Source organism: Meleagris gallopavo, chromosome 4, assembly GCF_905368555.1.
Source record: "Meleagris gallopavo chromosome 4, MGAL_WU_HG_1.1, whole genome shotgun sequence".
Lineage (NCBI taxonomy): Eukaryota > Metazoa > Chordata > Aves > Galliformes > Phasianidae > Meleagris > Meleagris gallopavo.
The window spans coordinates 3768289-3790872 of record NC_139407.1 but is presented as its reverse complement, the minus strand read 5'-3'; the positions used below and the strand labels follow the sequence as shown (position 1 = coordinate 3790872).

Below are 22584 nucleotides of genomic sequence, written 5' to 3'. Positions count from 1 at the left end.
TATTTATAATGCAAAGTGTTAAGGTTTTGGCCTGTCACATACGCTTAATTATTGTGACATATAAGTACCATATATTGATATACTCTGCTCTGCAATTAATTTCCATGTTGTTTAGTTCATTTTCGTTGTTTTTATTTTGCTGTCCTGGGCCACTGTACCTATCAGATGCCTAGACAGCCTTTAGAGGAGTGGGAAAAATGCTACTTCCTTTCATTTTCCCTTTTACTTGGGGGAGTTTGAGTTTACAGTTTATAGAGACAACGATGACCTAAAACCTCTAATCAGATAAAAGGTAGATATAAAAATGGTGGTAGATGAACATACAGCATGTAATCAAGGCATTTTTAATAGCTCTGTTTTAACTAGGGTACTTTGACTTTGTATATTTAATTAGTCTTTTGTCCTTTGATAAATATTTGGCTGTTAGACAAGTACTTGGCCTGCCGGAGCCTTTCATCTCTGGTATTAATTGGCTGAAATCCAGCAGATCACAGTAACTGGCAGACAAGATAGTGACCTTTGAAATCTGGCCTCTGGAAGAAATTAGTTTGTCTTTTCATTAAAGAATTTGAATATATTGATAGTTAACAAATAAAAAATGGAATGCGTATCATAGTGTGAATTCAAGTTTGGATGACATGGTCCACAGACAATTGTCTGTATATTCTTTCCTTTTTTAAAAAAAGCAGAAAACAAAATAAAAAAAACTGTGTACTGACCACCAAAAGTGTTCATACAAGACAGGATCATTGCATGGACCAGATGTTTGGGGAAACGTTTCAACAGATGAGGAAAGGATGTCTTACGTAAAAGAAAAAAGTATTCAGCTTGATAATTGAATTACCTTTGGTTGGAGTTCAACACGGCAATGAAGAGATTAAGTCATCTTCATCTTAATGAGGGAGCCCATGAGTGAGCTCCCTCAGAGTCTTATGGAAAAGCAAAGTTTTATTATTTACTGTGAGCTTTGGAAAATAGAGATAGTGTCTATAAATCAGTACCTTATAGCAATGAAAAAAAAAATCACCAACTGTTTATTGATCAGGGATGAAAATGATTAAATAAGTTATCTGGCAGTGATAGTAATGTGTCTAAATAATAGTACTGCTAGATTTAAGAATGCTGCAGTGAAGTTTGTGTTGCATTTTTGTTCATCATACAAGAGAGGTAAAATGATAATTTGATGTCATAGTGAAAAGGATTCTGTTTCACTGTCTTTTTCCATAGGTCAGACCTATTTAAAAGTAATTACATGGTGTGAACATAAGTGATAATTAAAAACTTGCCTTATTTCACTGGATAGTGATGTTTAGTAATATATACGTCACACTTATGTAGCAGTAATAAAACAACGTTGAACTGACAGTCACAGAAAACAGAGTGACAAATTAAAGCCTCCAGACCATTTGTCATATTTGTATGCGGAGAGAAAAAAAATTGGGGGCTGTCTTCATTTTCTGTAGCTGAGTAATGCCAAGGAAAAATGATTTAAAAATAGCATTTGCAATTTTCAAAGGTAAGGTGTCTTTACCAGCAACAGCCAAACACATTTCTCATAACATGTCTCTGGTAATAAAAGAATGTGTATCAAGCATTAGTGCAATCATGCAGGCTGTATATCATTGCCAGGTGATTTAGATATTAGCAACCAAGAGGGTGGTTTTGACATGTGGAAATCTTTCATAAATTCTATCTGTTATAACTGAAGCACTCTGATTAATGTAATGAAATGATAGACATTAAATAGGCTGTAGTTAGACACTGATATTGTAATAACAAAACTCTGTTTTTGCTGAAGAGAAGTATCAGCAAATAACAGTGAAACACAAAATGTTAGGAAGGTGCCTGTAGGACAAGATTTAATTGTAAATTTGACAAATAAATCTGTAGAAACTATGAATCAGAGAAGTTAGAGTCTTGTATTTGAGTATGTATATATTCAATATTTTCTGGCCACAAACTGGCAATAATGAATTGATGCAATTACTCTCCATCCCTGTAGATTTCTCTTTTGACTCTAAAGAGCATGGTCTTTTAAATACTTGTATGCATAGGGAAAAATTTACTTTTTATGTTGTTCCGTATTGTGACATGACAGGTAAAAATAGTGATATTTTTGTACATTTATTTTTTCTTATATCTCTTTCACTTTTCCTTTTAATTTGCTTTTTACTGTCCTTGTCTTCTTTAAAAAAGTTATCATTATTTATTAATAGTTTCTTCAGATTTAGTTAGTTACATGATCCCTCACTGCATTTCTCATTTAATTCTATCTGTAAGTAGTATTCCATTCACCTTTATTGTACTTAGGCATGTCATTCAATACAGACTGGTTTTTAAATTCATAGAAACACCAAAATTTGTAAAGATGCTTGCGACCCAGAAGGCCACCCATATCCTGGGTTGCATCAAGAGAAGTGTGACCAGCAGGTTGCAGGAAGTGATTCTGCCCCTCTACTCTTCTCTCCTGAAGACCCCACTTGGAGTACTGCGTCCAGTTCTGGAACCATCAACACAAGGACAGGGAGCTGTTGGAGTGGGTCCAGAGGAAGGCCACAAAGATGATCAGAGGGCTGGAGCACCTCTGCTATGGGGACGGGCTGAGAGAGCTGGAGGTCTTCAGTCTGGAGAAGAAAAGGCTTTGGGGGCCTTATGGCGGCCTTCCAGGACCTGGAGGGACCTACAGGAAAACAGAGGAGGGGCTTTTTAGATGGGCAGGTAGTGATGGGATGAGGGGAAATGGCTTTGAACTAGAAGAAGGTAGATTTAGACTAGATATCAGGAAGAAATTCCTTCCTGTGAGGATGGTGACACACTGGAACAGGTTGCCCAGTGAGGCTGTAGATGCCCGCTCCCTGGAAGCATTCAAGGCCAGGCTGGATGGGGCTGTGAGCAACCTAGTCTGGAGGGAGGTGTCCCTGCCTATAGCAGGGGGTTAGAACTAGATGATGATCTTAAAGGGCCTTTCCAACCCAAACCATCCTATGATTTAATCCAGCCATCCACCTACCACCACTATTTCCCCAGTAAACCATGCCCCTTCAGTTCTTCATCTGCTTTTTCTCCATGTCTTTTTAAAAAGTAAGTAGTGACAAGTTTCACTTGTCCTTCATCCCACACTTTGTAATTTTTATCTCTGTGGTCAGCCCTGGATAAAGACAGGAATAATTTCAATGCTGTTAGAGGGAAAAATGCCACTAGGAACTATCACCTTGTCAGCTTTCTCCTGGTGTACAAACTGAAGGGTAATGGCAGCTAATTACAGCAGATTTTTCATGCAGTGTAATGCTTGTAGCTTGGTCTTCTCCAAGTTCTGACTGAATCAACAGGAAGCAATACTATTTTAGATGTAAATTTTTTTGCATTCTGAGAGTGACTCAGAACACCTAATCATAGAGGGCACCCTGTGAGTAAATGCTCGTAGTTTCTCTGAGGGTTAATACAAGTAAAAGAGTAAATAAAGTCTGTGTAGTTTGGAAAAAACTGTAATTATAAAATGACCTCGCTGGTCTGCTAATGAGATCAGATGGTAAGGATATTTGGAAATTTTGTGTCGAGTCCTGAGAAATTGGAATCTTCCCTGTATCCGTAAGGGGAAGATTCATTGATATGGGCAGAAGGTGAAAATTTATTATCTGAATATGGTTTTTTGTTTTGTTTTGTTTTCGTAACAACAGCAACAACAGAAATAAAAATGCTAAGATCACTGAGAATATATGCAAAATGTAGGAGAAGTAAGGAGTAGGAGTGTTTACAACCAAAAATACATTTGTTGCCCTACATCAGAGGAGGCAGAAGGATCCACTGGCACCAGGCTGTATGTTGCTTACTGCCTAAGTGTATGCTGAGCACCTTGCAGCTCCACCTCCTTGAACGGATGTAAATGGAGAGAGTTTCAAAACTGGATGCGTTCTGTTGAAAGTCCCAAATGCTGGTACTTCTTATCCACATGTCTTTCTGTAAATCCCTTCAATTCTCTTTGGTAGTTTAATGATTAGATACCTTGAACATAGAAACATATCATACATTTGAGATAAGGTGTTTCAGCATCTTGTTTGCTTTGGATATTCTTTCTGAAAGATGTTCTGTTGCTGAGGGATATGTATATTACTTGTGATGTTTTTGACATACCAGAACTTCATAAAATAGCTTATATTGGAAACTTCCCCTGTGGCAACTTGTTCAACTTGAACCTGAGTCATATGGGGCTCAGGGTGGGTTTTTGCACAACATTTTATTGATTCAGCTAAAGAAGTAAGTAACCTGTAGCAGCTAGGCAGCAACAGTATGGAAGACTGTTCTTAGATCAGTTTAAAACTTGTTCACGCAGTCATTTGCTCAGTGAGGGGAAAGTGTGATTGCCTTCAGCCTCTGAACTGAATCAAATGGCTTCTTTTTGGGGTCTGAAAGTGCAGAGGGATATTCCAGCTCCCAGTTCCTGGTTAGCCTAATTGCTGTATGAACAAGTATACTTTGCTTTCAGTAAGCAGGAGGTACTGATGAGCCAAAAGTGCTAAAGATCCTTTGCCTCCTGTGCATGCTTTTTGTGTTGTAAGGTTCTTGCTCAGCTGTGTATGCTGTTTTCTGAAATCCCAGCCTTTTATAAATTTTTTGTTTTGATCCTTTAAGCTTAATCTCATTAGCATAAGGCATTGCCAGAAATCATTTTCCAAGAGAAGCTTCTAACTAGCTTCTTATTTCACAGTCAGGGAGAGGTATGTGACACACACTGTAAGTTTATGAAATTGTGTTGAATTTCTTTCCAACCTTATGAATCTTACGCTTGAAATTTTGGCAGAGATTTCTAGGAACTTCTTGCTTTTCCTAAGTATGGTGCAGCAAAGTCAAAACGTGGCTCTTGATGTCAGCTGCTGGAGGACGTGAAGTTTTGTCGGGTGATGTCTTTCTACTTCAAAACAGTTTCCAATGTTTAGCATGTGACGTTTTCTGGCAGTATTCTCTCAACACCTGTACTGTGTTTCAGCATTGATTCACTGTTAGATTTATTTTTAATATAATTGTATACTTATTTTGTAATATAATTGTATACTTAAACCAGTTTTGACCTCAACATCTGACCATTTGATCTAGTAGCTGACAGTTGCCATATGTTGGCTAGCTACTCTTTTACCCATATGTATGCTATATATGGTGCAGATAGTATGGAAAATAAGCAACTTATAGGATAATACTTCTAGGTAACTGCTTTATGTCATGTTGGATTAAATTGTCCCCACAGATGATAGCCAGAATGGCATGTCTGAAGTGCTTTTGGCTTTGCAGGAAGCTTCATTTATGATGATCAGCTGTTTCTGTACAGCAGTGGTGTACAGTATAGACCTTCAGTCTGTTAAAATTAACCTTCTACGTGGGCTTTTTGCCTAGTGACCTTGTTGGTGGTTTGACGTTATTGTTGAACTTCTTAGAGAATAAAATGTATCCCCTTAAAATGTATCAAAATAGTGATTTATTTGCTTAAAAAGAAGAGAGATCAATTATTTCTTATGTTTAAAAAAGAAAAAAAAATTCTTTTTTCTCTTATTCACTTGGATATAACCTCTCAAATGTAAAATAATACTGAACGTGTGGGAAAACAATCTTTATTATCACTGTTTAGCCTGCAAGAAAAACATTCTTCAGTACAGAAAGTTCCTCTTCACTGATGGTAAGAAAATGAATCAGTTGTTCTTAATGATACATTTCATAAAGATAAGTCATTATAATAGAAGTGCACAGGCATTCTTTAAGGACAAAATTTCAAGAGATCTTTCCATAACTGCTCTATTCTGTGCTTTCTTTGTATGAACAATCATGTGACTTCAACGTGAACATGAGTGAGGAGTTCTGTCTTCAACTGATGTTTATTTAGTGCAATTTGGAGTATCTGGAGCTTATTATAACTAAAGTAAAGGAGATAAATGCCATACTGAAGAATGCATCGTGTAAAAATCCTGGAGAGCTGCAAGCAGGGAACAGAATTTAGAAATGAATTTTTGAAGACAGACAATTAAAAGTGAGGAAGTTCGACTTCCAGAGTTCACTACGCTGTCAGAAAGTGCAAAATATTTCTTTAGTCTTAGTGATGGGGGATAAAGGTTGCATGGTTCCAGCAGGGAGTTTCTCAACTATGAACCCCATTCATATTTCCTAACGGTGAAAGGGGAATTAATTTCATGGGTCTGTAACTTTGATTATTTTGAGGTCAAATCTGAGCTTCTCTGAACATTAACCCAGGAAATATGAAGTATATTTTTTATGGATATGAATGAAGACATTCAAAACTGTATATGTTGAATGTTGTCTAGAAAGTATAAGAAAATGGTAATTTATTAAGCATATATACTAAAGCTACGGTGCATAATATATCACAGAAGTAACAATAAAATCAAAGAATATGTCAGGTCAGAAGGAGTCATCTGGTTCAGTTCCCTGCTCAAAGCAAGGCCAACCTCAAGGACAAGATAGAATGAATGCCTGATGAATTGAATTTTTCTTTTCCGGGAAGAATTAAAAAAGAACAACAACAACAAAAAGGTACTCTGACAGTTTAACCTGAAAGTGTTTCAATCCTGAGAAGAGGCCTGTATATGAGAATAAAATGAGGAATGATGTATGGTCAAGTAGTTCAGTGATGCTGTTTTTCTGAGAGCAGGAGAACGTAGCGCTACTTACTGCTAGCGAAGATGAAGTAAAAAGAGTGCAGCATATTAGTATTTCCTGTATAAAAGATCAATGATGCTGAGGGATGGAACAAAAACATGGGCTGCCTGTGGTCTGGAGGAAGAGAAACACAGTAGATAAATATGAAACAGCAAATAGGTTTGAAATTTTCTGTAGAGACTAATAAATTAGTGTGCGACCGTGTTTGTTTTTCATTTGGGTGTGCTTGCTGGGGTTGAGATTGAAGTAACTGTTCTAATATAAAAGCAGTTATTTGCTGATAAATTGCCTCATCTTCTTTTTTTCTTATTTCTCATCTTTCTATTTTTGCTGTTGCATTACTGTTTTGTGCTACAAATTAACAGGGAAATACCTATTTGTAGACCAGAAATGTGCATGAGAAGAGTAGGAAATTTAAACATTTTGATGGGCAGCTCCTGTATTTTTCTTTCACTCTCTTCATGAAAGATGAGGAGAGATGGAAGGCTTTTATTGACATATACATAGGGAATTACTATTTTATTTGTCTGCCTGCTACGGGGATGCATGCATTGCAAATTAAACTGTAAAGGTGAACACTCTGCTTTGGTTTTTGTGCCCCTCTCCCAGTACGTAATCTAACAGTCTTGGATGAGTGATATCTGATTCAACTCCTGCTAGGTAAAAATACATTTTGTTTTTATAAATATTTCTCTTCAATGCGAACTTATATTTTCACTGCTGAGAATAGTATTTCTGTAATTACCATAAGATAACATGAATTTACCATGGGGACAAACATTCTTTCCAACATATTTTTTACCTGAAATAGTAATATATTCAGCCAAAATGCTGAATTTATTGCTGGAGGAGCATAAATATCAATCATATAATTGTACCATTGCTTCACTTCTTCATTTGAATTACCAGAGGAGAAGCGAGCAAGCAGGCAAAAAGGTCGTGCTGTAGAAATGTAGCTATTGAATGTATACCTCATTAGTGGATTTCAGACTCTTGCTTTGGCATGCGTGTGTATTTTTGGTGGAGGTGAGAGAATGGAGGAATGAATGTTAAATTGAGCCACATGTACCAGTAGCTACAACTTGTTGTTCTTTGAATATGTCTGGCTACAAAGTCATATAGTGCTGTTTAGTCTTCCTGAATGGTAAGTTCAACTATTTGAGTAGGTCTGTGTCCAGTGTAAGTAGGTGGGTTTTATTATTTGTCACACAATGTTTCTGGTCATACAAGAGTAGCAGTTTTCATGAGAGGCCACGATGATGCATTAACCAAAATGCTGTTTAAAAAAAATCACTGCCACCAACAAAAGAGGACAACAGTAATTATTTGCTAACATTCATTTCTTGCAGAACATCATTCCACTGTCCTGATGTAAGCCATCTGAGTACTGTAATGGTTTGGGTGTTGAACTGTCTTCCACTGTGTACAGTGACCAAACTGAAAGTAGAGAAACTGTAGATTTGCAATCACAAAAAGAGTATTTCTTCTTAGGTAGAATTTGCATGAGATCATTTTTTTTTCATCTCCTAATTATGTTTTCCAGAATGACAAATCCCCAGGGCGTTCCACGAGTCGATCAAGTAATATTTCAAAGGTATGTGAAATCTATTGCCTTTAGGAGAAAAAAACCAAGGTGTATTAAGTACAAGATAATACTCTATTTAACTATATATGCATATTCTGATGTATTCTTTATAGACATGAAGTTTTATGTTTTTGCTGCATATTATTATGATTACCGAGTAAAATCCATCTTAAAGTATAAATATACAATTAGTCCTTACTGTAATATGTAGGAACAATAAGTAAATAACAAGTGCACATTCTTTGCCTTTTTTCTACAGTTGCTAAATCTTACATTAACACTTGTCTTAAGGTAGAATTACCTGTTGATGTTTCTCCCTCTGCTCCAGCCACTCAAATAATAATAGTTGTTATGTATGAAGTCTTTTGGTTCAGATGTGGCTTCAATCTATTCCAAAAAGCCAAGATTTAGAGGAGGTAAAAGCTCAAAACTCACTACTTTGGAATCCCAATCTCTTTATCTGCCATATTTTATGTTTGCGTCTGAAGATGAAATATTTTGCCTCCAGTGCAATATTTTCCCTTCCTTACAACATTGTCAGCAGGGTGCACAGGAAAATGTTTACTGCACAGAACCTTAAAAAGGAAAGATTTTTTTACTTAAAGAAACTAAGTGTTATGTTAGATTCTGCTCATTTACATTGAGAAGAAGAATTGAAAAAAAAAAAAAAAAAAAGGAAGGAAGGATAAATGTGATTATATCTAGTCTGTTGTAGGATGTGGCTAAATCTCCTCCTTTTTCCCTTTAGAAAAAGTATGTATACTTTCAAACTTGGTCTCAGTCAATTATATGTGTTATTTTCAGTATGAGTTTTAAATGCATGTCTGTAGTTGTAGTTGTTGTAAAATGATGTGGATTTGATATCATTTTTTTCAACTTCTATAAATGTCAGTCGTCTGTGTTACACCATAGCAAATCATATATATTCACTAGTATGAGAACAATAGTGTCATTTATTTTGAAGTATTCTCTACAGAAATCAGTGTAGATGCTTATTTGGAAGTGTTTGCAGCTTTTTAAGTGGCATTTTCATGAGCTGGATTTTCATGTATGCAGTTAACTCAATCTGCTTCTGTTGTATGCAAAGCTACCTACTAGTGAAGCTTTTCTAGTGCTTGACTGGAAATCTAGTTTGTTGTTTATTGTCTGATTCAAAATACCTTTTTTGTATGATAAGAGAATATGCATGTATGTATCCTGGAAACATTTGCCCTTTCAGTATTCATTGAATCATAGAATCATAGAATGGCCTGGGTTGAAAAGGACCACAATGATCACTCAGTTTCAACCCCCTGCTATGTGCAGGGTCACCAACCAGCAGCCCATGCTGCCCAGAGCCACATCCAGCCTGGCCTTGAATGCCTCCAGGGATGGGGCATCCACAGCCTCCTTGGGCAACCTGTGAACAGTGCCTCACCACCCTCTGGGTGAAAAACTTCCTCCTCATATCTAACCTAAAGCTCTCCTGTCTTAGTTTAAGGCCATTCCCCCTTGTCCTATCACTGTCCACCTTCTTAAACAGCCATTCCTCCTCCTGTTTATATGTTCCCTTCAACTACTGGAAAGGTGCCTTACCAGCACCGTTTTATTCAGTGGGAGTGAGAGCATTTCTCCAGATGGATTTGCTTGTCCATCTCTGTGTTCATCTCCAGAACATTACTGTGACCACTTAGGTGGTAACCACTGAGTTGATTGCAGGTTTATAAAGGTAATCTCACATGATTTTGTACTCTCTATACTCTGCCTCTGTCGTAGTGCTTCTGACTGACAGGCAGCTATGGCTCTCCTCAGTGAACATCCATCTGGGATATTCACTCATTATCTTCAGCCTACACCTCATTAAAACAGCCCTGGGATTCCAAAAGCAAATACTTCAGCTAGCTTTCCAAGCAGAGATGATTAGGAAAGTGTATTAGTGTCCAGCTTGTTCTGCACTTCTGGTAATAACCTAGACTCTTTCTATAGGCTCAATATATCAATAAACAGGTCATCTTGCATTCTTCCTGGCTAGCACTGGGATTGATGGATTGTATTTGGAACTGATCTCCATTTCATATTATCTTTCAGTGATGAGGTGGAGCCTGAATTACTGATTGTGGCTTTCAAAGCTTACCTATTATAAAAGAAACAGAAGTATTGGATGTGTGTTATGAACCACCCTTCCTGTTATATTTATTCTTTTTTCTGTTGTGATTAGCTAGTGGAAAAGTTGTTGTGTTTGAATTACAGCCCATAGCTTGCATGTGTTCGTGAGGCTGCCTGGTTGTGTTAAAATACTTTGTGGAAGAAACGTTTCTAGCACATTGTAATTAACTTTCTGCATGCTAAGTACAAATCAAGAGCTCCTTAGAGGAGAATTTCGAATTTCAAATTCTCTGTTGGTAGCTTTGGGCTTATTTTTCAGCGAACCTCAGACTTGGAGCAAATTTTTGTTTAAGCTCAAGTGCTTCTCAAAAGCAGGTGTCAGTACACTTCTTGTTTACCAGTCTCTGAAGCAGCTATGTGATAAAATTCAGTTAATTTACATCAGTGAGACGACTGTTCTGGAATAGTCATTGTCATGACATTCATTAGTCTGATTTAATATATGAAAACCAACAGAGAAAGTAAAGATGGTAAGTATTGGTTCCACTATATGTTTGTCTCCACTCTGTGCAGTGATTTCTTATGTCAGGTCCAGCTCCTCTCAGTGATACCAAGTTTTAGATGAAGTACGTATTGCAGCCAGTTTTCTGTTTTGAGCTGCTCGGGTTTTGGGAGAGGATTATTCCAGGATAACTGTGGCATGATTGAATTCTAAAGAGTAATTGTGTGGCCCCCTTTTGATACAGGGGACTGTACAGCTAAAATCAGGTCAGTTTACATCATTCTTCCTATTCTTTGCCAGCCTCACACCGCTCATAAGTGGTGATTCTCTTCAGATTACCATGGATTCTTTCTCTTCAGTCCTTTCGAAGTGTAGCTCCTAGTTTACTCTAATGAACTTCATTTTAAAATAACCTAGAAAGTTGATATAAAGTTGATGTAATGTTCAATCTTAACAGAACTGAGAGAAAACATAGAGCTTTTAAAAAAGAAAATAAGCCAAGAACAAACAAATCCTTGCTCTTGTAAAGTGCAAAATGTCAGCCTTTAAAAGCACTGTTACAATGAATAATATAATGTATACAAAACTGGCATTAAAATGAGTGTAAATGTTATCTTAGTCATCTAAATGATTCTTCTTGCTCATAAACAAAATCATTATTTTCAAAGGTGAAGCTCGCTTAGTTCTTAGCTCTCATTATGATTCTACTACTGTAGGAAACAACAATACAGAGCAAACAAGTAAGTGAAAAGTATTTTCTTCATCAAAACATAGAGCAGAAAAAGCAAAAATGAGAATGAGCTGCAACAGCTTAAAATCATTGCTGATTTTTTTTCCTATTATATGCAAATTTGTGATTTCTTTGACACCAGAATGCTTTGTGGCTTGTCCATGGAATTCATCCTTTAGTTGCAGTAAGCTTAATGAAAGGAGTGACTGCAGAATTACTTATGGCTGCTTGACACGTGAACTTTTAAATAAAATTGCCTCAAGATTGTCTCAGTGTCAGGGGGCAATCAGCAGAAGATAATACATGTTCAATTTATTCTGGGATATAGTTGGCCCTGTTTTAAACTAGTGCTCTAGTGAAAAGGAGTGCAGAAAAACAGTGTAATATTTCATACAGATTCTGTTTTCTTAAGTCATAATTCTTACAGTTCATACTGAGTTTTCCTAAACGTACCACACCAGCTCATCCAGATACAACTGGATATATATTTGAAATGTGTTAAGAACTGCAAATTTTATGTCAATACTAGTGATCTTTATGCATTGTGCCTATACAATTTCCACTGCTGTAGATGAGGAGGTGATAGTGCTTTATAACCAATTTCAACCTTGTCCTGTGCAGTGCAGTAACAGGTAGGTGAAGTAGCTGTGATCTGTTTACATTAGATATGGCGTTCAAGTTATGACATATGCTTACTGTCCAGTTTTTAACAGGAACTATAATCTGTAACATACCAACTCCGTATGTCCTGGGATTTGTTATAAGTCTTTTTTTTTTTCCCAATAGGTGGCACATGAAAGCACATTTCAGGGCTTTGTCCTAAAAATAATCCAGTGAAGCAAACTTTACATCTGCACTGATATAAAATTGCCCAAGGAGGCTGTGGATGCCCCATCCCTGGAGGCATCCAAGGCCAGGCTGGATGTGGCTCTGGGCAGCCTGGTCTGCTGGTTGGCGACCCTGCACACAGCAGGGGGTTGAAACCAGATGATCACTGTCGTCCTTTTCAACCCAGGCCATTCTGTGATTCTGTGAAAATTACTCTTTTGCTTAAAGTTGAGGCTTTTTGTATTTCAAAAAATATGGTGTCTTCTGTTTTTTAAAATGGTGTGTTAGGATTTCACCATCTTTTGCTTAGTCATATAAATATTCTTTATACAGCTCTTTTGCTCTTTTTGGGACATTTAGATCTCTTTCTTCCATAGGGCCAGAATAAATGAATATTACATAGGCACACCAGGCTGTTTGAATATGATGATCATATCCTCACATGTGCACACATGGGAGAATTGCAGGAATGTCATATGATTCAAAGCTGTTTAATTAGTGTACAGAAAAATTTGGAGGCTTTATGTCCCGGAGGTTGAAGGATATGTAGAAATGTATAACTCTCTTTGGAAGAAAAAAAAAAAAAAATCTAAACAGTGAATACTGATATTGGCTGCTTTGAAAGTAAAATACTATACAATCCAGTAGCGAGGAGGTGCATGTTTTGTGCTTCACCTTTCCTTGGGCAACATTTGTACGGAGCTCCTTGCAGATAGTCAAAAGCTGCTGGCTTCAGGGCTCTGCACCTTTTGCAAAAAGAGCAGCTCCCTCTGGGGTTTCAGTTGCATAATTCGGTGAATCAATGTAAGTTTTTCTAGGAACTGTACAATATTTTTTGCTAACAAAGCAATAATGCCTAAAAAGATCCCTAAAAAGAATGAAGAGAAATATGAATCAAAAATATTGCGGAGCTGCAGGATTAATTCCTTGCCTTCAGAGACTGGTGGAAGGAAGGGAAAGAAGACAGGAGAGAAATAAAACACCTGGGGAAGAAGTGTGCCAAAAAGAACACAAAACCAAACTTCGTTGTGAAAGTAAACGTAACAAGTTGAGTTACCAGTTCCTTTAATGGTTGCTGGAAAGCCATCGGTCAGACAGCAAAGAGGTCTGGATCTGAATGAAGGAGCTCCATTCTGAATTAGCAAAGGGAGGAAAAAAAAAAGAGCATAAGTTTCAATTCCAAATGGAAATGGAATCTCGGAAGACGTGTTATAGGATACACCTGGTTGTAGGTTAGGATTTGAGCCTGAGTTATTCCGACCGTGTTTTTGATCTTTTTAGACCTGAGAAATTCCTTATTGTCTTATAAACTTGTAAAAGTTCATAAACTTACAGAAGTTTATGAAGACTCATGTGTTCTATAAAAAGCTACACTGTTTACCAAGTAGGATTTTTCAAGTGTAAATATGCAGACTGGATCTCCTGCTGAGCCTTATTGCTGTGCAAACTGATATAATCTTCTAAGGTATCTGTTCCTTGGGGTACCATTATTTTAATAGGATAAAGCTTCAGCTTTTTAACTGTATTAGCAGGTGGGATCTGGAGGATTCTGTGATGCATTGCTGCCATAAAGCACACTTAGTGTGAGCATAAAAGCATTAGTCATATTCCCTGCCTGCCCTGCCTCCGCCAATTTTCTGTGACTTTCTACCCAAGCTGAAGGCTGAGCAGCTTTTTGAAATGCCTCTGGCCTTCCTTATTCAGAACAGAGGCATTAGAAGATTCGTTAACCTTTCGGGGGGTATCTGCGAGGCCATTTGATGTCAGCTGGATTGTTATTTTAAAGCCTAACTCCGTTCGGATATGAATGCTTTGCACTTGTGAAACGTGTCTTTACTGAGCTCTTCTGTTAGTTGCAAATAGAGCCCTTTGCTCTTAAAGAAGGATACGATCCCTGCTCTGGACTTGGCTCAGCATGCAGTGCTGAGCAGTAGTTGGTCAGTGAGGACTCTCATTGTCTGTTATTAACTGGGAACTTCTGTCAGATTCTGAACATCCATTACAAGGCAACGTGGGTTTTAAATTCTTCCCTTTTTGTCATTTGCACATCATTCTGTCCCCCTCTTTTCTGTCTTTGCTGCAATCCTTTAACGCAGAGACACGAGGGTGACATTCGATTCCCATTGTGTGACAAAATGATTATCTTGCTTGCCTTGAAAATGCCACATCTTACCAATACTGTGTTTGAAAAACATATGACCAACTTCTGTTGAACATATCAAAAATAATTATGAATAAGCTCCATGTCATGTTTATTAATTGGATTGCATATCCTTGATGCATCTCGACTGGCCAACACAGCAGAAGGTGGTGACTGGGAATCTCTACTACCAATATTTTTGAATTGCCAAACCCAACCAGCTGGAGTTGGTGTTATCCTTCAGGTATCTTTCTTGTGTGGATGTCATAGAGAGATGAGATGCCTTGCTTATAGGATTGTCAGACAAGTTTATTTTGAATTATCACCCTTAATTATGTTGCTGGTATAATTTGCTTATGATAAAATTGGTACAGTGCTAGTTTAGTTTTGCCATTCTGATGAGCTGCACAGTATTGCTGTCTGAAATAGACATCAGCTCAAGGAATGCTGTTTTTAAAAGAATTCATTGTTCAGCCTGCCAAGTGGAATTGGAGTCCACTGCATCAATCTGATCCCTCTATTCAATGAATGCAGTAACTGAAAATATTCACTGTGCTAAGTAGTCATATAGCAGTGTGATAGCAATTCTGGCAGTAAGATCTGCGTGCCTGAGACTGTTTCCATCATCTGTTCTATATACATTCCCATAAGAGCTCATTATCAGGATGAATACACATGAGCAGAATGTATACAAATGATCATGGTTTGACCAATACACCTGTTAAATAAACTTGATGCCATATATGGAATTTTGTATTTTGTTACTGAGACTAGCACTAAAGATGATTAAAAAAACAAAGTGTATATTATGAGTGGGGGTGATGAACTTGTTCAGTGCTGCTTTTTGTGGCAGCACGGTGTATCAGGCAGTCCAAGGTAGCAGCAAGTTAATGATGTGTGCAGTGCTTTGCTGTGTCAGTGCAGGTCATGCTGTCAGAATGTGGGTGGAGTGGAAGTGCAAAGAGATTTGGGGTAAAGTTCTGGAATGGTCTTCCAGCTGAGCTGAAATTCACGTGTTATTCAAAACAACTTAAGTGTGATTACATTCATGTGGTCCTTCCACTTCTGTTTAGTTTAGAGAGAGAAATCTGGAATTATTTGTAAAATAAGACCCCCCCAGTGCCTGCGAGGCACAAAGGGTCTACTGTTATTCTAAGTATATATCAGAAAATGAGTATCACAAACACATTCTCAGTTTTGGAAATCACTCCATAGCTCATCTTACCATTAGAAGCTATTGTAAAGTAGATAAAACCAACACTTGTATTTAAAAGTTGTAGAAGCCTGTTGAACAGAGCGTTCAGGTCTGAGAACCTGAGTTATCTCACACGTAACTTGGCACGTTGGAGTTCTCTTGCTTTGTTTTTGAGTATCCAATCAACACATAACCCGTCTGCCTGCTCAGATGTCAGGTTTGCTCCAGTAGGGATTGAACAAGCAAAAAGCATTCGTTTTTCAGGAATGTGTTGAAAATTGTTTTAGAAGAAAAGAAACCGTGCTCTGAACAAAACATAATGATGCCAGTGCAGGGGAACTAGAAAGTAAATGTGACTGAGCAGGGCTGAAACTGTCCAGACCTCTGTGCAGCCGAGAGCGAAACGTAAGATTTAAGCAATTAAGCTGCTAATGTAATTTTTATCATAAAATAATTAAATTTCCACCTGTCTCCAGCCCCAAATAATAAGTGTAAAAGCTTTTCAAACAATTTGTTTTAATTCTTGGCTTGAATTCAACCCTCTTAAGAATTGCCAGGCTGACTTCCTGCCTTAATAGCTGCTGGAACGTTCATGAACTTGTGCAGAACTACAGTGCAGTTATTGTGCTGTTTTGATGTTCTCTGTATCCATTCAAAGGGTAAATCTTGCCTCGGTGGTGTGGGCATAACCTGATCACTGCTGAAGATCAAGCCTGAACTGTATGTAACATAGATCCAGGGAGAAGTGCTGATAAAGTCCTGCAGCTGCAGAGAAAAAAAATAAAATAACAACCCAAAAAAGAGGAAGTAGGGATGAATTCAGTACTCCACCCTCGACGGGCTGGATTTGTTCAGCTGTCTTTCTCCTGCTGTTTATCTGGAGGGGCATTTCTTCAAACTGTATCAGCATGTAGTCCAACGAGGGAGCTCTGGTGTCATCTTTCCTCTTTAAGTAGCTGTGCAAACAGCTTAAGGTATGCTTAATCACTTAAAACAGAGTCCAACAGGTCACAGAGACTAAAGGGGAAAATGATTACATACCCAACTATGAACCAATTATTCATAGTGTATGTAATCATATCCCTTCAGGGAACATGTAATGATACTTTGCTTTTGTAGAAAAGGAGATTTGATGTATGAACATTTTTTTTTTTCTCATTGATACTTGTTCTGCAGATATTCTAGTGTTCCTCCATTGCCTGGTGGTCCAAAGCATTGAAATACCTTTTGAAAATTGTGCCTGAATGCTTTATCAATTTGATTTCTCATGTTAGTTTCATTTTCATACCTCCTTTGGTCTTGTGGTAGCACATCACGAGGTAAATAGGAGTGCCTGAATTCTTCAAGCTAGATTATTTGAATGCAAAAGCACTTCTGTCAAGTCTCTGATGGTATCCTGATGAGAGCATTATTTTGTCTCCACTTGGTAGTGGCACTCACAGTGGCACAGAGTTCCATACAGAAAGGTAACGTCCTTATGAATTACAGGAATGGTATAGCCTTAAGAATGCTATACATTTCCTCACAATACTGGAGCAGGTGAGTGAAGAATCACAAAGCTTTGGATTAGAACTTGGATTCCATGTAGCCGTGCTGCCGAAAAAATGTGAGACAGATTGAAAGGGTTTTCTCTTAACTCCCTCAAAATAAGTTTTCAGCAGAAGTATTGAGCAACAGAGTTTGCAATGTGTAGCAACAATCTTAGGAGCAAAATGTTATATACTAAACGTGCTCTCTCCCTCCCCTGCTGTTTGCAAATGTGATCACTTCTGTAGAGTTGCAGCCCTCACATTGGTCTTTCCAGGCTCATCAGTTTGAGATTTTTCAGCTCTTCTTGAAGATGCAATTGCCTTAAAAACCTTTTAGAACATATTTTAATTTTCTTGATGTTTCATCAGTCTGCTCAGTATAGGTTTACTTTGTGTTCTTCATCACTCAGCATAATGTAAATGCCCTTTATTTTGCTTTGAAGGGAATTGTTGTGATTCCATGAGTTGACTGCCTGAAATAAAAACAACATCCCTTCCCATCAGACATTTACGGTAGATAGAAACCAAATTGAAATCTCAGATGTTGAAAGCTGCTTCCTCAAACAGTGACAAGAAGTAGTCATGAGCAAATGACAGCTGAAACACTTCAGTCATATTTAGTTCCACAAATAGGTTTTGCTTTTGGTCAGGCTTCCTGTATTTTTTAACTTGCATTTGTTCAGCAGTACGCTATGAACAGCAGCAGCAGCAGCAGCAGTTACTTTAATTTTGTAATCATGTGGCAGAGCAGTAAAATATCTGCAATGTATTTCATGGACAAAGATTCCAAACTGTCTAACTTATTTCAACAGGCAAGCAGCCCTACAACAGGAACAGCTCCCAGGAGTCAGTCACGATTGTCTGTCTGCCCTTCCACTCAGGACATTTGTAGGTATGTGCTGAGAAAATGTGTCAAATCAGACTGATATTCGTTTGTTATTGCCTTTGTTAAGTAATATGTAGTATATGTAGTTCTTGCTTCTGCATAACACTGTTCATAATTTCATGGACTTTAGTTTTTTTCTTTTGATCTGTTTTGTTTCTGTTTTGGCTTTTCAGTTTCATACCACAATTCACGTTCTCCTTTTCATCCTTTTTTTTCTGATTTCTCTCTCTCTTTCCACCCATCCATACCATTTCCATCCCTTTCCTTTGCTTACCGCTTTGTCTAGATCTACTACTTTGCATGATTTGTCAGAAGATGAGCTTGAACATGCAACCCCAGTCATGGTGCTGACCCCTTCTAATAGGGAGTCTGGTAAGAAACAAGTGAAAAGAAGGTTTAGGCGGAAAAGAGAGACTGGAGACAATGGTGAGCATGCAGAAAAGCAAGGAAAGGGGAAAGACTGCAAATTACATCCCGAGGCTGCAAAATCCAGCTGGAATGCATCTGATTCATCATCGTCCTCAGATGAGAGTCAGTGGGCTCAGGCTAGGAGGAGAGCAAGGGAAAAAGCCAGAATGTCCAGGAGAGGGAGAAGGAATAAGGGATCATGCAGTAACCAGGATGGGTCCTCGAATGCTGTTGAACTTGTCACTCTGGAGACAACGGGGAAAAAGAAGCAGGACATATCTGACCCTGAGAATCCTGCTTTAAATCATCGCAGAAGAAGGATTCCAAGGTTTAAGGAATCACAGTCTTCAGCATCATCTCAGGAAGCGAGGATTTCCTCACGAAAATGTGGAAAAAGTAAAGGGAAAAGCTATTGCAGAGATGGGCAACCTGCATCTTCGTGCCTCGGACACAATAAAGACATCAAGGACTGCTTTGCGGAGGCAGGCTCTGGCAGTGATGCTCTGGCTGCCCCAGACAATGGAGCACCTTTTGGGGCAGGGCCCACAGTGACTGACACTGGTCAGAAGCCTCCAGTGTTGTATGATGACTGGTCTGATGATTTAGAAGTATGCAGGTTAGTCCTTGATAAGAAAGATTTTACGTTTGTAGAAGGAATTTCTTACCACCGTGGATCTTCTGTTGATTGCCTTCTGTCATTGTTTCTCTGTCATAAACTGCTAGACAGGCTGTAGGAAGTAAGACAAAACCTCTGCTACAGAGAAGTTAGCAGGTATCAGTCTGAAGGTATACTTCCCTTATTAAAAAAAACAATAATTCTGCAAGGGGACCAAATGTTTTCATGCGCTAGGTTTTACCTCAGGAGGATGGACACATTGTGTGCTCTGACAGTGTATTACTTTTACATCTCCAGCCAGAGAATGAGGAAGGTGCCAGGTAGCTCAGTGCAATGGGATATAGAGTTTTTCACTCTGAGATGATTGATTTGAATCCAACTTTGTTCCGTGTCATTTTTCATTGACTTATGTGGAACAAATTTCTGGTCTTGACTCAGTGCCATTACCACAACAATCTGATGGATGCTGCCTGCAAAACAGTCAGGGCTAAGATGTGCAGTATGTTGGACTGCTCAACACCTCTGCACTGTGAACATGTAGAGGCTCTCAGTTCAGTAGCCATCGCAAAGACTGGAATGACACAAAGGATGTTTGGGCAGAGTAAGTGTTAGAATAAGCTTTGAGAAAGAAAAAGCAACACCAATAGTTCTTTTTAGAGAAGAATTGGTATCTGACAGTTTCATATCCTTTGGGGTGAAACATGCAATCAGAAGGTGTGTGCTTTCCCTGGAAACAAAGGCAAGCTGCCCACTTCTGAGCTAATATCTGCATTTGGATTACAAAACTAGGTGGATGTGAGTTACGCAGTCAGATGGTAAATGAAAATGTGCTGTCCCATAAGTTCGACAGAATTGAAACAAGATTGTGTTCTCTTTTAAAACTTGCATGCTTGCATTGACTCTCCTCTACAGAGAGGATGAGGCTTAGTTTGTTGATGTGGTAACCAGAAATGTCTTATTTTCTTTGCTGTGAAGAAATTTGCATGAATATGTAAGCAGTCAGAATGAGGATGTTCATATACCATGGCATGCAGTTTCAGGGCGTACTTCAACCTAGTAACACATTTCAAAGATCCTAGTGTTGAAAAGAAAACCAGACAACAGGCAGGCATTGTGCTTTTTCGTAGCAAGAGATAGAAGCCCTTACTCATACAGCTAGTTCTGTACTCCCTGCTACACTTACCAAGTAAGAATAGGCCTTTCAGTTGTCTGACTGTTGTCTCCTACGGTAATTTAAGAGTGTTCTGAGTGAAGTCCAGCTGTGTCTGTACATGAGCTTGCACAGTTGTACCACGCCATGGGCTTGGGACCTCTTCACCTTCCCACCACTGCTGTGTCTTTGTATTTCTGTAACTATGTTATAGATTTTTGAAGCACTTGAAATAAGTCTGCCTGGAGTGATGCAGAAATGTGCAGAGATAACTACTTCAACAACTGCAGAGTTGTCTTAAGTTTCTGAACCACCAAGCGAGCAAGTATTGAAGATATGATTCTGTCATCCAGTGTCGTAGGTACAGTACATATGTAATAGGATCACTTAGTCATTAGTAATAGAAATATTCAACAAATGAAATATTTTTTTTTAGTGCGGATCTTTCTACAGGCTTGCCTACAACACTAAAACTAAGGTCACAGCTTTCTAACTTTGTCATGTGTAGATCAGTTCTGCCACCTAAGCTTCCAAACTTAGACTTTGCTTTCAGATGGAAAGTGAACTTCAGAGTTTGTATCAGTCTTCTCAACTCATTCAATTTCATTATAATTATTCAAGCACTTTTTTGCAATAGGGATGAAATTTTGAGGTGTGCTTGCAAACTTTCCAGCTAGGCTCTTGGTTAGTAGAGGAAGAGTGAAAACTTTTGATGGGGACATGTTCCTGTGCTTGCTGTCAGTCGAGGTGCTCTCTGGACAACTGGAGTTAAACCCAACACAGGGGATAACGTGACCTGTGGTGCAAAATTTGTCAAGAGTCATAATTGCTCTTTTCTTCATTGTCAGGGGTAATGATTTATTATTTGCTGTCACTGCCTGTTGTGTTGTAGAGATGAAAATACATTGAGGAAGAACATGACAGAATCGGTAGCATGTTTACTTTTCATAGCTGCTAAGTTATCTTAATAGGAAGAAAAAGAAAGACGTGTTTTTATTGCTGTAGTTTCTGTTTTTCAGGTCAGGCCCATGCACTTGCTTAACTCATCTGTGGCATTTCTTTTCTTCAGATTCACAATCTCCCTGCTTCTGAAACAAAGGAAAAAAATCATTTCAATAGAGATGTGCGTATGTACAATAATTATTTTTTCTGCATGAGAAATATAAAAGGCTTTTTTGTTACAATTATTCCAAGACTGGAATTAACGTAGCTGGTTGTGATGTGGAAATTTTATTTTCTTGAAGTGTTTCTGAAGGTTTTCATCAAAGATATTCCCGTCTTGTAACTGATGTGACAAAACTGGCTGACAGGGATGCCTCTCACCTAGATGGGGTGAGTGTGTGAAGATACAGAGGATTTTTAAGCCTATCCTGGTGCCAGTTGTTTTTTCTTCAAATGTTTTGCTTTACTTCCTCATCCATTACTGGCAGTGGGAATACATTTATACATGCAGGAAAGAGTATAAGCAGTTTCCTCTATTTGCATTTAGCTGCATTTGTGGGAATGTGACAGGAAGACAGAAGTGTAGTGCCATGGCGCAATATATACTTCAGCTGGACTCAAGCCTCTTGGTCACTTCAAGAGCCATTTCCCCTTCTGTATTGTTCTTTCTTCTTTCTCTGTTTCCAAAATGATGAAACATTGACATTAATGACAATAATTCTTTGCAACCTCTTCCCTGAACCTATTTCTTTCTTCTTGAGTCCATGAGAAGGATGGTTTCTGCCTCTGTGATTACAGACAACTACATAAGTTCTGTCAATTGAGTTGCTATAGCACCTATCTATCTATTTATTTATGAGATTCACGGAGTAGGTTTTCTACTACTTTCTGCCTTTCCTAATCTGCCCTGTTTCTGAGATTCTCCTTGTGTATGCAGTTTGCTGTGTGGCTTAAGGAGAAGCCTCAGAAGTATCTTTCTCTGGTTTGCAGGAGGGTTATTTCCCAGAAGGAAGAAGCTGTGTGTGGGACTTGATAAAGTGAATGGATTGTGAGGATTTAGATAGGACTTTTCAGATAGGACTACTAAGCAAAGAAAAAGAATTAGTTGATAACACACTAACAGTGCTTTATGTATCAACTCTGAGTTAATTATATGGTATATTTCTTATTTATGTTGGAAGAATTGAAAGTTACTTTATTTGACTTATGTTTTCAGTGTAATATCTTTCTGTAGCACTGATGCAGTCATGTCAGCAATAACACTAAACTATAATTAGCTGTAAGAAACCACACACATTTAGATAAGATGGAATTCCTCACTTAAAAAA

The 22584-nt window shown here is 38.1% G+C and overlaps 1 protein-coding gene across 2 annotated transcripts in view; it reads left to right on the top strand.

Moving 5' to 3' along the window:
- The window catches only part of MARCHF1 (membrane associated ring-CH-type finger 1), a 312318-nt gene that overhangs the window by 257420 nt on the left and 32314 nt on the right, over positions 1–22584 (top strand). The window contains exons 5-7 of one of the 2 annotated variants that reach the window (XM_031553002.2): positions 8204–8254; positions 18067–18146; positions 18427–19164. In XM_031553002.2, the coding sequence (XP_031408862.1) occupies positions 8204–8254; positions 18067–18146; positions 18427–19164 (869 nt within the window). The remainder of the gene's footprint in view (positions 1–8203; positions 8255–18066; positions 18147–18426; positions 19165–22584) is intronic. The other variant, XM_031553004.2, reaches the window with a different exon arrangement.